Consider the following 15795-nt stretch of genomic DNA (forward strand, 5'->3'; position numbering starts at 1 on the left):
GCCCTAGAGTAGAAAGGGAGTTAAGAACAATTGATAACCTCTATTGATTCTTATTGCTGTGTATAAATTCCAAAGGGTTTTGTGTTGGTGAACTATCTCTGAATATACCTGCTAGCAGGATATATACTGAAATTTCCAGCATTATCCCTGTATCCTCACTGTATCCTTACTGAGGCATAATCAGAACGTGAGCAGAAAACCAAAAGGCTGAATTTTGTCATGGCCAAAATGTGAAGTTGGAGGGAAGAAACCAGTTAATTCTGTTTCTATATTTGGGGGCTCTTGGCTAGTTACTCTACTTCACAAATGGACCCATTTCCCCAACTCATTAGATACATCTCTGCTGATATTTTAGGGAATCTACAATGGAAGAACACAAGGAAGATCAACTAGATGATGAGTAAGTAATCATGATTAGGCAAAGCCACATCCAAGGGCCAAGGTATGAAGCAGGTCTGCTGTAGATGTCTTCCTTCATCTTCTAGTCTCCCTCTCTCTCTCCATCTACTATCTATCCCTCCCCCATTGCACTCCACCTCAAGCCCTTCATGCCCTCCTGAAGTGATAGCTATTATAAAGTCTTCTTTTCCAAAATCATCCCTCATCCTTACTCAAAAGTCTGCCTCACTAACTTATTTATGGTTAATCATTTGAAAAGCAAACTAATTAATGATACAAGAAAAGTTTATTGAGAGCTTCCATGTGCCAGGTACCCTTTCTAGATGACTCTAGTGTTACCCTTATTTTATTCAAATTTACTTCAAAAGGAGTTTTGAATTCTTGAAAGTGAATGCCTGTGCTCAATGAAGTGACTCTCAAGATAGACACTCAAGCTTTGTAGCAGGCACTGTAAGAGAAGTTTTGAGATGGGAGGAGGAAGGGAAAGACTGAAGCCCTACCTGCTGGTGGAAATCTCTTGTGGCTCTGCATAAAGCTGGGCTCAGTCATAAGGAATGTGCCAGCTACCTGGATAAAAGTACTCAATAAAAGTGTATTGCATGAGTAGATTTTGTGAACAACTTGTCTTAGAAACCAATGCAGGACACTATTTAAGGAAGCAAGACTTCTGGAACCAGAGTGGAGGTGCACTAGTATATTGAGCACTTTGGCTGAGAAAGCCTGAGAAAAACCTCTCTTGCTGACCAAGTTGAGAATTATTGAAACAAACTGTAGAGCATGATTAAGAAATATAATTTCCTAAGAATGAAAAAGGACAGATGTGCTTCCAGAAACAGCCAGGTTAATGAATTACGTGCCTTCTAGATATCCCATTTAGTCCAAAGATTACTGATCTTAAGATAACTGGCCCTTGTTCAATTTGGGGACTGAGTCTACAGGTCAGAGGAAGTGGAAATCTTAAGACTGGCCCAGTCAAAGAGGAACATTAACAGTTTGAATATGAACCTTGAAAGGGATATGCAGAGAATTGATGAAGCAAATCAGGACCTTCTTCTCAAAATCCGCAAGAAGGAAGATGAGATTCAGAGGTGAGCGTTGGGGTACCATGAGGGAAGTTCTCCATCCAGAGGATGGGGTAGAAGAGAAGAGACAACACTAAATTTTCCTGTTTGTTCTAGAGACCTAAATCTTGTACAGCAAAGTTTCTTCTTCATTCTCTGGCATTTCTCTGTGGCTCAAACTCTGAAATACAGCAAGTTTTAAAGAGATTCCTAAAAAAATTGGGTGATACTTACCTGAGCTGAAAGAACATTGGGGTGTTTGACTTGGGAATCAGAGGAATCTTACTTTTCCTGCCTTGAAAGTGATTCTGAGTCTAAGGATCCAGGAAAGAATGGTTTCCAACTTGAGATTCGTGTTTATTGTCACTGAGGTTCCCTTGAAACTGATATTTGTGTTTTATCGGTTCTGAAACTGCCAGATCCTCAGAGTGTGTGCTTGCGTCATCTAGGCTGGAAAATGAGATCACTCAGACCAGAGACCTGGCAGAGGGTGAGGAGTGGGGGAAGGAGAACCGCACCACGATGGAAAGGGAAAGAGCCCTGCACGCGCTAGAAGAAGAAACAGCCAGACTGGTAAGCAAGAAGCTAGGAAGAGCTGTATGATAGGTTTTATTCATCATCCTGTCTCTCATCAACTATCAGATAAGCTAGTCTCTCCTTTTTACATACAACTAGTAGTCAACTCAAAAGTCATGGCAAGGGCTTCCCTGGTGGCGCAGTGGTTGAGAGTCCGCCTGCCGGTGCAGGGGACACGGGTTCGTGCCCTGGTCCGGGAAGATCCCACATGCCGCGGAGTGGCTGGGCCCGTGAGCCATGGCCACTGAGCCTGCGCGTCCGGAGCCTGTGCTCCGCAGCGGGAGAGGCCACAACAGTGAGAGGCCCGCGTACCGCAAAAAAAAAAAAAAAAAAGTCATGGCAGGATGTGTCCATGCATGGAAAGGGATGTGTGGAGGGTAGGGTTTCTTTGGTAATATTTAGTATTGGGAAGCCCTGCGTGTGGGCATCTCTATCCCTGTTAAGTTGGTGTGTATGTATTGAGATCAAACCACAGGTTCTTTACCTGACCTTATGCAATAAGGTAGAGTTCCTGCAGGAAATGATCACTGGAGCGAAATGGAGAACAATCAACTAAATAAAGACAGAAGATGGTATGCAGATGCACACTTACACTCTGCTTCTTTCTCTCAACAGGAAAGGAAGAATGAGACTCTGGTCCACAGTATAGCAGAACTTGAAAGAAAGGTGGGATGGGGCTCTTGTGTTCCCCAGTGTTCCCACAGCATCCCCAGGCACCAAAGAGGCAAGGGAGCAAAAGTGGTCATAGGGGATCCCACATGTCAGAGAGGCCTGTGCTGGGGTGGATACTACTCTCCTGAGGCTGAGCTTCATGACCTAAATAAATGCCATGGATCTTCCCTGCAAGTATCAGATGGACGGAGGGAGTGGGTTATTCAGGGTACTCAGTGATCCCACAGGTTCCTTCATTCTATTACAAGAAAAGGGATTCCAGTAGACACTCTGTTAAAGTGATTGGCTGGCAGCTCTGTAATGAGAGTTAATTTTACTTTCAACAGAGACTTAAAAATACTTAATTCCTAAGGATTCCCTCTTCCTTGTCTAGGCATTCCCTCTACCTCAACTCCTGCTCAGAATACAGTGGGCTTCCTATGATACCCTACTTTCTGACCCATTCCTGAATAACCCAGCATGGATGAGGGGTTCAGAAAAGTACCCCTGCCTTGAGCAGGCTCCAGCTTTGGTGGCCAAGACTAGTGAGAAGAAGTTAGAGGTAGAATAAAGATGTTTCCAAGAGCACCAAGTATCCACCAAAGGACCACCTCCTGGCAGCTTTTATCAAGACCAAATTACCAGCCCACACATACACCAGAGAATGTCTTTGTTTTCTTTCTTTTTTTTTTATTTGATGTATTTTTTATTTGCAATGTATTTTTTTATTTGAAACTGTAGCTTACAAGGAAATCTCAAAAGGCAACTAAGTGTGAACAAGGCAATCTAAAGGGAACCCCAGAAGAGTCAAAGGTAAATGGAAAAGCAATCTTGAATGGGTTTGGAATATATGAACAGGAAACAAGCTTTCAAGTGGAAACAACTGTCAAAGTTGGGATAAATTCTTTGTAGTTTTACCCATGTCAGGCATAAGCCTGGGCCACTGAGTACTGACATTTCCTCTGCTCTTAGTAAGGAATTTTACTCTGAAGCCATATATTTTGTTCTTTCTTCCATGAGGAAGAGCAGAACACAAATGCATATATAACACTGGAGGCAGTTGAAGTCCCTAATTTAAATCCTGTCCCCAGTACTTAGTGTGGTATATGAAGGGCAATTTAATCAGTCCCTCCCAGCCTCTGTTTGAAAATTGAGTGAAATTGTGTATATAAAGTATTCTTTCCTTTTTTTTGGAGAGCTAAAACCTGAAGTCACATAATTTTAAAGTGACTATTTAAGAGAGTGGCTAAGGCATATGTATGAATTCATAGAGGCAGAGCTAGGATCTGTAACTCTACTGCATGCTAGGCAACTTACACATCCTGTCATGGAATCCAATCTAGAAAAGAAATCATTAAGTTGGTCATTCAAGTATCTAGTGAGTTCTGCATGCTAAGTGCATCAGACAGTGCTTAGCATTTCTCTAATTGTGTTCCAGAGCTAAGAACCTGGACACAACCACAACACATCCGATCAAAGATGCAAGAAGAATTAGAGACTTACTTTTTTTATTTAGAGAACAGGTAAAATTCTAACTTGATACTTTCTGTAGAATTGCATCTTTATCCTTGCCTTAATTTTTCTTTAGCTTATTAAGCCCACACTTAAGCCCATACTGTGTATATGAAGCCTATGAAGATATGGACACACTGAAAATAGAAATATAAAAAGAAAGAATAGAGAATCACTCTCCTATCTTCTCTTGGCCAAATTAGTGTTGATGGCCACAAAAAAAAAAAAAAAGAAGAAGAAGAAGAAGAAGAAGAAGTTTAAGGCCACCAAGTAAGCTTGCTTAGTCATGTACATCCAGGAAATTTACCTGGAAAGAAAGAAATCTGGATCCTGTGTGTACATCAGGAAGAAAGTGAAGTTAACACTAGAAAGGATTATGAAGCCCCATGACTATTCTTACAATATAACTGCAGCAGTCAGAGACTGATTTTCTTCCTTCTCCTGCCCAAAACAAGTTTTCCTGACAGTAAGGCCACCAGAATCTAGTGGGGACACTTTAATGCTGGCTATGTCAGGTGAGCTGAGCTGACAGACTACAGAGTTCCAGGTGTTGTCAGAACAATGGCCATTATTTTCCTAGCAGCAACCAGCCCAGCCCTAAAGACTTCTAGAGTATTATTAACCCTCTGAATCACTCCCTTTTGCCCACCTCTTTTGTAGAATTCTTAGGTGATATCTCTAATTCTATGAAATATACAGCATCTCCTTTGCTTCTGTTCCCCTTGCATGCTGGTGATTAGTTCAGTAGTTTAATGGGATGCCTGCTTCAACTCCTTGTGACTCAGGCCAGTGTCTTGAAAATACAGCCTTTAGCACATTTTTCTTTCTGGCCCTGATTGTAACTGACTGGAGGGGAAAGGAACTGTTAGAAGCATCCAGATGTAAAATAATGATCCCTAGATGAAAGTGGGAACAACAGAGCTGAAAGGGAAGGAAGGGAAAATAGTTATATCTGCTCTTCCTACAGAATATAACCCAAATGCATCCATTCTTCCCTATCTACTACTAATAATAGTACTACCCTCTTGCAAGCCACCATACCCCTCACCTGGATGCTGAAGTAGCCTCCTAACAAGTCTTCCTGCTTCAACTCTTACTCCTAAACAATCTCACTTTCCACATATTGAAAAGTCTCTTCTTTAAAAACACAGGTCAGATTGTGTCTTTACCACTTGAAGCTCTCTCCTGGCCTTTTACTACAATTAGAATAAAGAACCAAACTTTGGGGACTTCCCTGGTGGCGCACTGGTTAAGAATCGCCTGCCAATGCAGGGGACACAGTATCGAGCTCTGGTCCGGGAAGATCCCACATGCCATGGAGCAACTAAGCCCACGTGCCACAACTACTGAGCCTGCGCTCTAGAGCCTACAAGCCACAGCTACTGAAGCCCACGTGCCTAGAGCCTGTGCTCCACAGCAAGAAAAGCCACTGCAATGAGAAGCCCGCACACCACAACAAAGAGTAGCCCCCGCTCACCACAACTAGAGAAAGCCCGCGTGCAGCAACAAAGGCCCAACGCAGCCATACATACATACATACATACATAAATAAATAAAAGAAGCAAATTTTTTTAGAAGCTATAAGGCCCTACGTATGTAACCTCATCAGTGGCTACCTTTCCCCACCTTACCAGTATCCCCTGTGCTTCAGCCACATAACTTCTTCATACATACCAAAGTTCACAGTTTTGGCCCTTGTTGTAACCTCTGCATGGGACATATTTCCTCCAGATCTCCATTTGACTAATATTTATCTTTCAGATTTCAGCTCAAGTATCATCAGAGAGGCCTTCGCCAACCACCTATATTAGCTCTTATGCCATCACTCACTCTCACTCTCAGCACATTACTCGGCTTTTATTTCCTTCACAGCACTTATCATGTTGACTCATCTGTTATGTCCCCCAACTAGAATGTCAGCTCTGTGAGGCAGAAAGCCTATCAATTCCATTTATCACTGTATCCTCAGTACTCCCCCTGCCCTTTCCCTGTCACTCCAGTATAGTGGCCGATATAGAAGAGGCTTTCATCAAGTATTCAAGGAAGGAAGAGAGGAAAGAAGAAATACAGGGAGAAAGAAAGGAGTGAGCCATGAATATATAAAAGCAAAAGTGACAGTGAATTTTTCAAGGTTGATGTTTTTCTAAGAGAAATAGCTAAGGAAGAAGGAAGCTAAGAATTGAAGTTTAAGGGCAAACAAAGCACTGATGAATACTCAGTGGTCAAGAGTGCAGGCTCACCAGGCAGCTGCAAGGACAGTTTGACTGTCCTCCATCAAAAAGATATCTGAAATGGTGCCCAATGCACTTCAACCACCTGTGAGATAACCTTTGCTATAGCATTTCAGAATGGAATCCTGTTTTTGCCTTGCTGAGTTACCAGCCTCCTTCCTTGTCTATAGGTTAAGTTACAACAGCTGGAAGCCTCCTGTGCAGACCAAGAGAAGGAACTGGCCAAGGTAACCACAGTAACTTCAGTGTTACTCCTCCCAAAGGAAGGGATACTCCATTCTTGGTCAGACGATCTAATGCATTCCTCAAATGATTGAGTTATAATAAGGTTCTAGATCCCAAACCATTATGGGATCAGGAGGGTATGAAGGAAAGGAAGATGACTATAGTCTCCTAAGTTACCTTTTATTTAATATTTTTTATAGGATACACTTCATGATCTATATCTTCCACAAATTAGTATCTATTCTTCTCCCAACTGTCCCCAAATAATCCCCAAGGGACTATAAAATATAGCTTGTTAACCCTCAAAAAAATTAGTTTATATGTACAAAAAAACATATTTAGAACAATTGGAAGGCCACATTTAGGGTCTGGTACACAGGAGGAAACAAGTATACTATTGTTCTTACAGCAATTCACTGAGAAAATTTAAGACTAATAAATTTTAGTCTCCCCAGGTAATAGAAGACTATGCACTTTTGGCCCAGCTCTGTGAAGATCAGGCCCTCTGCATAAAGGTACAGCCCCTCAGTAAAGGGACAGCAAAGGGTTTGTTCAGGTACAGGGTGAAATGGAACCGGGTTTTTCAGAGCATACTGTCTGGAACAATTTTAACTCTTCAAGGTGTCATTCCAGAGGGACTTTAGGGTCTATGACACTCCACCACCAATATCATTCTGTTACCTCCCTGGTCTCCCAGCCTCTGTGCCCTTAACTTAATAATGAACACTTTTCCTGTTTATAATCCCAATTACCCCCAGAGACCTGTCCAATGGTGAAATATAGTGAGAAATCAGTAGTGGTGGGGTGGAGGCTAGGAAGGAGAAAAAGTGGCAGTGGGAATACCAAACATTTATGTGACAATGTAATAATGCATGTTTATTATGATTAGGAAAAGCACAGGGCTTTAATTAGTAACCGCGCTTTCTTTTATTTCTCTTTGAAGAAGTACCGGGAAACTTTGAAGAAAATAGAAGAAGAACTAGAGAATCAGTTCCTCGAGAGAGAAGTGTAAGCTTTGGCAAACAAAGGAACATCCTGCTTTTAGTGGTAACTCCATCTCAGCCTGGGTCAGAGCAAACATCTCTCTAATTCCAGTTTGGAATTATGAGGCCCCCAACACCACATATCTTTCCCCTCTGTAGTAATCAGGTCGACTCCCACTGAACCACACCAACTTTAAAACGCAGGTCCTTCTCCCATCCTTCTTCAAAGACTGTAGAAACACATCTCCCTTCATAGCTTTATCACGTTACCAATTATTTGGGTTTATATTAAGGGTAGGAACATGTGCTTTAAAAAGGGTTAGTGGTCAGGCACCTTGATAAGTAGAACATTCATATTAAACGTAAATAAAAGCTTCCTTCCCCAAAAAAATACCCCTTGAGTTTGTCAAAAGAGTTTAAATGATGAGAAACTAAACCAAAAACCTCACTTCCATTTCTTGACCCTCTTTAGATGTTAAATCTTAATTCAGTCAAGAAGTATCTCTATATATAAATATTTTGGAACCTTGTGGTGAAGAGAAAGAGACCCAAACTGCATAAAGCCTCTAAATAGGCAGGTACACACCGTGGCCTTGTGTCCAAGACACTAGGACTTGGAGGTCCTCGCCCCTAAAGGATACCTTCAAGTCTCCCAAAATCCTTCCTGAGTACTAGGTATGGCTTGACTGCTAAGCTAAGTTTCTAGAACAAGGCTATTCAACAGAAATTTCTATACTATCTATTAAGTATCCACTTGGCCACTTACTGAGTACTTGAAGAACAGGTAGTATGACTGAGGAACTTATTTTTTATTTTAATTAATTTAAATTTAAATAGCTACATGTAGCAACTGGCTATAATAGAATTAGAATATAAGACTGTTTTTAAACAACCATCATATAGTATGAATCTTTGAGGGCACTTTATCCAATCTCTATCTTGGTTCTTTTCCCCCTAGGTCAAAAGCCATAAGCATGAACTCAGCAAGCAAAGAGTGTAATGGCCAAAATAACAAGGTAAGCACCTACTCCATCTTCAGCTTCTTCACCTTTCAAAGGAGTTTCCAAAATCACTATAAGCCACCAAACATCTAGCAATCTTCCCATGTGGATTTTCCAAGAACAGTACCAGATATAATTCCAAAGCATTTCAACCCTAAACAAATAAAGAGGATGCTAAGGAACAGCTGTCTTCCCTCTTACAGCTGTGCAAATGATGTGTTCTCAAAGAAACCAGCCCAAGACCAAAGAAAGTTTAGAATAGAAGCGAGAAGGAACATTAACTGAGGGTGCACTCTGTGGAGAGAAGGCCAGTACATGACACATACACCACTCCTCTATCTCCTGTAATCACAGCACTCTTTCCTGATGATCCCAGCATGGTCCAGAATCTTTTACTACACAGAACACCAAGGGCATCTATCACCATCTAATCAGAGTTGGCCTATGAGTTAAAACATAGGAAGCAGTTGCTTCTTTATGCTACAGCTTCAGTGTCTATTCATCTTTAACATCATGATGTCACCAGCACATATGCAAAGGTCTGAAGGAAACAGACTTGGATGTAGAGCACCAGGCCTCTTAGCCTGCTTGGTGTCTTGTGGAAGCAAGTACATAGATAAAGTTTATTGGACTTTAATTGTAATTTATATTTCCTTTAGAGCCAAAGTGGACATTCAGCAGAAATTTTATGTTGTTGAGATATAGGGTCTTTATAATCTCAGAAAAGAGAAGTCATCTCTTCCTTAAAAGCAAATATCAACATTTGACTATTACCCTTGAGGTGCTCCAGATGTTTGAATATGTTAGACCATTTCCACAGTGACTATAGTTCCCACTGTCCTGAACAGGTTATTCTGGTTCCAAGCTTATGTATTCCACTCAGCAAGCAAAACTCCTGAAATTAACTGAAGTCCACCTCTCTAGAACCAAGCTTGGCATGCTACCTGATGTGTCCCACCATCTATTCCCGGTGACTTATTAAAGTATTCCTTCTGACCAGCTATCAGAGAAACAACAGGACTGTCTTCATCAAGATTATCAGAGTCCATGTGATGGTTCAACGACCTGTGATGTTTGAGCAATCTCTTTAGAGAGGCTGCCTGAGCAGCTGACCAGCTAGCATGCCACTTAATCTCACTCAAGCTATAGAATCAAATTTGTAACCCAGAAAGCTGCTTTCTAATTCCAATTCTGCAAGCCTCATTTCCACAGTTTTAAAGTGTGATCATAATTCCTCTTCCTTTTTATCTCACAAGGAAGTTTAAAGGAAAATGAAGTAACTGAGAAAATATTTTGGAAGAGGGATGTTACAGAAATCCAGGATATATTCTCATCTTTACATTTTTATAGCTTTCAAAATTTATCTCTTGGAATATGTTTGTGTGGTTTTTATAGCCTGTAAACTTCTCTAAGGGTCACTGGCTAAATAGAAGGTAAGGGTATAGTTGAGAGAGCCCAAAATGTGAACTGAGAGGACCTGGGTTCCAGGCCTCGTCCTGCCACTTACAAGCTGTATGACCCTACCCTTCTAAGTCTTCATTTATTCCTATCAATATATAAAAAGGTAATGCAGTTTTATATATATATACACACACACATATACATATATATATACACAGATACATATATACACACACATATATATATGTACATATATTTGGCTTTGAAAATTTCATCTGCTTATGTATATGAAAAAATTTGTAAAATTTTACCTAAAATAACATTTAATTAATGGCTCAGTACTACTTGGCAGTGATAACAGCGTCCAGAAATTGTTTATTTATCACTGCCCTTTCTTTTTCTCCCAGGATAACTCTCTCCAAAAGAAGAAAACAGGATTCTGTAAAACGTAAGTAAATCCCTTTGAGTAAACTTCCCAGAAAACTGGGAGTTCTACTTAGCCATACTAGCAGATAGCAAAGTCTAGACAAGGAGAACATTGTATACACACACACACACGAACACACACAGTCAACAAATTTGTTTTATCAATGACTACATTTCTCAGTTCACTGTTATGACTTCCTTGTCCAAAGGCGATGACTAATCTCAGCTTTCCAGTATTAGAAGCCAGTGGCCTAGCAGTAATCAGAAACAGGAATCCTATCACCTAGAAGAGATGTGACAAGTGTCATACTTACCCCCTTTTCCCTTCAACACTTTCAACTAGTTTGATGTGTCTGGTTTCCCAGTAACATCAGTTGATTAGAAATGGGGACTCCAATAAAAAAATTAAAAATTAAAAATAGAAAAACAAAAGAAATTTTAAAAAAATGAAAAGAATAAACAAGGAGGGTTATAAAAAAGAAAGAAAGAACTTCTGCAATATATGATAACACTGAGGCACCTTGAGGACATTATGCTAAGTGAAATAAGCTAGTCACAGAAAGACAAATACTGCATGATTCCACTTATATGAGGTATCTAAAACAGTCAAGTTCATGAATCAAAGTGTGGAATGATGGCTGCCAGGGGGTGGGGGGAGGGGGCACGGGAAGTTACTAATCCATCGGCATAAATCTTTGGTTAAACAAGATGATTAAGTTCTAGAGATCTGCTGTATAACACTGCACCTGTAGTCAATGATAATGTGTTGCACACTTAAAAATTTGTTAGGAAGGTAAATCTCATGTTAAGTGTTCTCATCACAATAAAATAAATTTTTTAAAAAACTTAAAAAAAGAAATGGGGAGATCCTTCTGTGGTTCGTAAGCATGAAGATTGGGTTTTTACACTATTGTGTGAGATGTGCCTCCCTCAAACTTTATCACAATGTCAGCACATTACCCCCTAATGTGAAAAATAAAAATAGGGAGAGAATTTCTAAATGCAGGTATACCACTGCCTCACAGCAGATAAAAGAGAGAGAAAATGATTGGGAAAAGGAGACAGCACCTAACAGTATTCAGCACATAATAATTGCTCAAAAATCTTGTTAAACCAAATAAGAACTCAAGATTCAAACAAATGAGTCGATATTAGTCCTTAGGGAATCATCGTGATAGCAAAGTAAAATTGGTATTGAAGCCCCTATATTTTTAAGAAAAGGTCAAATTATGTTCAATATAGTATGTTTAAGAAGGCATAGAGAAACATATATTTAAAGTGGTATGAAATGTGATTTAGAAAAAGTCCAATCAAAATGGTTAACATAAAATTACTGGTGCTTAAAGGTCAGCTCCAACTGTCTGGAAAATTTGCTTAAGAGGGATACTCCTTCATACCAGATAAGTGAAGAATTATATATTTCAATATCCTTCAATATATGTTCCCAGAACAACTAGCAGAATCTTCCCTAGAACTCCTAGGCCACCTTCACCTATAATTCAACACCAGCGCCCAGCATGGAATTGCCCATGTTCCTGGGATAAGAGCTATCTGCCATAAAGAGAGTTAGTAAGCCCAGCAAGTCTAGCTCATCACATCAAACTACAAATGTCTTTCCTCTTGCTCTGATCCAGCATCCTTGGAGCACTGGTATACCGTGCGCTGATAAGAAATTAGAAAGCTAGGTTATTCCTAATATTGTCCCTGGGCACGTCATCCCAGACCCTTCTCATGAATACTGTATCCAGCTTCAAGAAGAGTGGTGGGAAGAGGCTTTTAAAAGGCTTTTGATTCTAATTTTGAGCAAGATCCTGTATTAGAATGGATCCTGGCTCTTGTCACCAAGATTAACTCTACAGGAAAACTTAAGAAAACTGGAGGGGAAGGGGCTGATTTTCTTTTTTTGGCGGTACGTGGGCCTCTCACTGTTGTGGCCTCTCCCACTGCGGAGCACAGGCTCCGGACGCACAGGCCCAGCGGCCATGGCTCACGGGCCCAGCCGCTCCACGGCATGTGGGATCTTCCCGGACCGGGGCACAAACCTGTGTCCCCTGCATCAGCTGGCAGACTCCCAACGACTGCACCACCAGGGAAGCCCAAGGGGCTGTTTTTGACTGGTGAGTGGAGTTGGGCCATGAATTTGTCCTGAGGCAGAATGCAGCCCAGCACAACCAGATAAGGGTAACATAGCAAAGGAAACAGTGGAGGTTTGCTCGTGGAAATCATATTAAAACCACAAGGGCAAAATAATTTATCAGTTAAATAAGAAATCAAGACTACCATAAGGAAATTTATAGAAATTTATTAGGAAATATTAAAGGTAATATAAATGAAAGAAAAGAAATACCATGATCATGGATAGGAAGCCTTAATGTCATAAACATATCAATGGTCTCCAAATAATTCATAGAATCAGTTCAATTCCAATCAAACTCCCCAGAAGATTTTTCATGGAATTGAAGAAAATGATACTAAAATATTGTATATGGGAGAGTAAATGGGTCAAAAATAACCTGGGCAATTTTAAAGAAGAGCAAGGAATGAGAAACATGCCCTTTGAGATATCAAGACTCACTGGGAAGCTACAGTAATTATGATAGTGTAGTATCATCAGAGGAATAGGAAAATCAACCAATGGAAAAGAACATGTGCTCAGAAACAGTGCACATATAGAACCCTGATATATGACAGTGATTATATGTCAGAGGGGAAAGAAAGGATTGACTGTTCAGTAAATATGGTGGGGAAAAAACGGTTATCCAGATGAGAAAGAAATAAGATTGAATTACTACTATACAGTATAACAAAAAAGCAAGCCCAGATGTGTTAAAAACTTAAATACCAATTAAAAAAAAAACCTATAAAACTCAGTATTAGTTATCTATTGCCACATAACAAATTACCCCAAAATTTAGTGGCTACAAACAACAAACATTTATCAACTCACACTTTCTGTGCGTCATAAATCTGTGAGCTACTTAGCTGGGTGGTTCTAGCTCATGGTCTGTTACGAGGTTGCTGTTAAGATGTTGGCTGAAGTTACAGTCATTAGAAGGCTGGGCTGAGGCTAAAGGATCTATGTCCAAAGGAGCTTACTCACACAGCTGGTTGCTGGCAGGAGGTCTCAGTTCTTCATCAGATGGACCTCTCCACCAGGCTACTTGTGTGTGTCCTTATAACCTGACAGCTGGCTTTCTCCTGGGAGTAAGGAGGAAGCCACAGTGCTTTTAGTACATAGTATAGGAAATCACACACTGTCATTTCCATGATACGTTATTCTTTAGAAGCAATTCATTAAGTCTATTCCACACTCCAGTGGAGAAGAATCTCTCTAAGGAAGGAATACCAAAGAATTTGTGGACATATTTTTAAACTACCATAAACTCTTAATACAAAATAGTATCTTTTAGGCCTTGGGGTAGGGAATGATTTTTCAAACAAGATACAAAAAGCAGTGATTCTAACTAAAGGAAATGTTGATAAATTAGACTTTATTAAAAATAACTTTAGGGACTTCCCTGGTGGCACAGTGGTTAAGAATCTGCCTGCCAATGCAGGGGACACGGGTTCGATCCCTGGTCCAGGAAGATCCCACATGCCGCAGAGCAACTAAGCCTGTGCACCACAACTACTGAGCCTACGCTCTAGAGCCTATGAGGCACAACTACTGAAGCCCGTGAGCCTAGAGCCTATGCATCTCAATGAGAGAAGCCACCACAATGAGAAGCCCATGCACCTCAACGCAGAGTAGCCCACACTCGCTGCAACTAGCGAAAGCCTGGGCGCAGCAACAAAGACCCAGTGCAGCCAAAAATAAATAAATAAAATGCACATTAAAAAGTAAATAAATTTTGTTCTTTAACACCTCAGAGCAAGTGAAAGTTATAAAGTAGAGGGCAGATATTCAAAATATACACAATGGAAAAGGATTAATATCAAGAACATATAAAGAATTCCTACAAATTAATAAGAAAAGCCCAAACAACATAGTAAATAAATGGGCAAGAGGAAACACATAAGACGAATAAACCTATGAACAGATAGATGTTCAGCACCATCGTTCATCAAGGAAATGCAAGCCAAGACCATAATGAGATATTACTTTATACCCATCTGATTGACAAAAGTTTCAAAATCTGATAACATCAAATGTTGGAGAGGATGTGGATCCACAGAAACATAAACCCTGCTGGTGGAGTATAAATTGGTGCAACTGGGGCTTCCCTGGTGGCGCAGTGGTTGAGAGTCCGCCTGCCGATGCAGGGGACACGGGTTCGTGCCCTGGTCTGGGAAGATTCCACATGCCGCGGAGTGGCTGGGCCCGTGAGCCATGGCCGCTAAGCCTGCGTGTCCGGAGCCTGTGCTCCGCAACGGGAGAGGCCACAACAGTGAGAGGCCCACGTACCGCAAAAATAAATAAATAAAAATAAATAAATAAATTGGTGCAACTACTTTTGAAAACAATTTTCCAAAATAAAAATAAAAAACAAAACAAGATAATTTCACATAGTGATAAATGCTGAAAGAAAATTAAACATGGTGATGGGAGAGAGAGTAGCTGGCAGGCCAGCATATGGGAAGAGGCTACCTTTGTAAGGGGTTGTTAAGAGTAGAGACATTTGAATATCAAGGAGTCAGACATGCATTTAGATTATGACTATTTTGTTCCAGGTTTTCTAACCTCTAGTTAACAGTTTCTTGGCTTTCTTTTTCCAGGATTTTTCTATATTTCTTTTTCACCACCCTGTTTTTCATCAGACTGTTGGGCTACTTGTTGTTCCACATAAGTTTTATAAATCCAGATCTCTTTGTCAATATACTGCCCAAGATACTGAGCAGGAACATCTTGTGGAAGCTAAGATGCTTTCTCTTTCCATCTCTCATGCTTGAGACAGAGGACATGTTACCCCACTGATCCCCAAGAAACATCCTGGAGCAAAAGAAGGCAAGTGGTATCTGAATCCGTAGACTAAGAGATGGTGGAACTTGTGAAGGAAAGAGGTTTTCTTCAGTTATTTCCTTGAGGTTTTCCTACTTGATTACCATTCCTCCTCACACAGTCTTTCCAAGATTAACCTTGCCCGGTAAAGAGCTCTGTCAATGGATTTCTGTGGCTATATGGATAAGCTAAATATTACCAATAGTAAACAAAGTAGACTATTTTTGGAATAATATCATAAATGCTGAGCAAAATTAGAGCTGATCAATTCTTCTAGTGAATCTTAAAAATCTAAGACACAGGATCCCTGCAAAGCAGAAGACTGCTCATTACTTACATTAGAACTATTTCGTTGTAAGTTGCCTTAGTTTAAGCTAATTTATAAATTTA

General features: G+C 40.4%; 1 protein-coding gene and 1 non-coding gene across 2 annotated transcripts; both read left to right on the plus strand.

Moving 5' to 3' along the window:
- Nucleotides 1-365: 365 nt before the first annotated feature.
- Nucleotides 366-15381, plus strand: TMCO5A (transmembrane and coiled-coil domains 5A). The gene is made up of 11 exons (XM_067748535.1): nucleotides 366-400; nucleotides 1338-1487; nucleotides 1910-2033; nucleotides 2652-2702; nucleotides 3429-3500; nucleotides 6601-6657; nucleotides 7111-7170; nucleotides 7599-7663; nucleotides 8597-8654; nucleotides 10448-10488; nucleotides 15183-15381. The coding sequence occupies exons 1-11, from the start codon at nucleotides 366-368 to the stop codon at nucleotides 15379-15381; spliced, it is 912 nt and encodes a 303-aa protein (XP_067604636.1).
- On the plus strand, nucleotides 11333-11440 carry LOC137208120 (small nucleolar RNA U13). Its single transcript, XR_010935470.1, has one exon. It is a non-coding gene; the product is annotated as a small nucleolar RNA U13 (small nucleolar RNA).
- Nucleotides 15382-15795: the final 414 nt, after the last annotated feature.

Source organism: Pseudorca crassidens, chromosome 1 (genome assembly GCF_039906515.1).
Source record: "Pseudorca crassidens isolate mPseCra1 chromosome 1, mPseCra1.hap1, whole genome shotgun sequence".
NCBI classification, from domain to species: domain Eukaryota; kingdom Metazoa; phylum Chordata; class Mammalia; order Artiodactyla; family Delphinidae; genus Pseudorca; species Pseudorca crassidens.

What these genes read in the sequence shown, in the direction of transcription:
- TMCO5A (XM_067748535.1), top strand. Translation starts at nt 366, where the DNA reads ATGGAAGAACACAAGGAAGATCAACTAGATGATGA. An exon ending in GAAGATCAACTAGATGATGA is followed by an intron (nt 401 to 1,337) that starts GTAAGTAATCAT and finishes CTGAGTCTACAG; the next exon opens with GTCAGAGGAAGTGGAAATCT. An exon ending in TAGCAGAACTTGAAAGAAAG is followed by an intron (nt 2,703 to 3,428) that starts GTGGGATGGGGC and finishes TTGAAACTGTAG; the next exon opens with CTTACAAGGAAATCTCAAAA.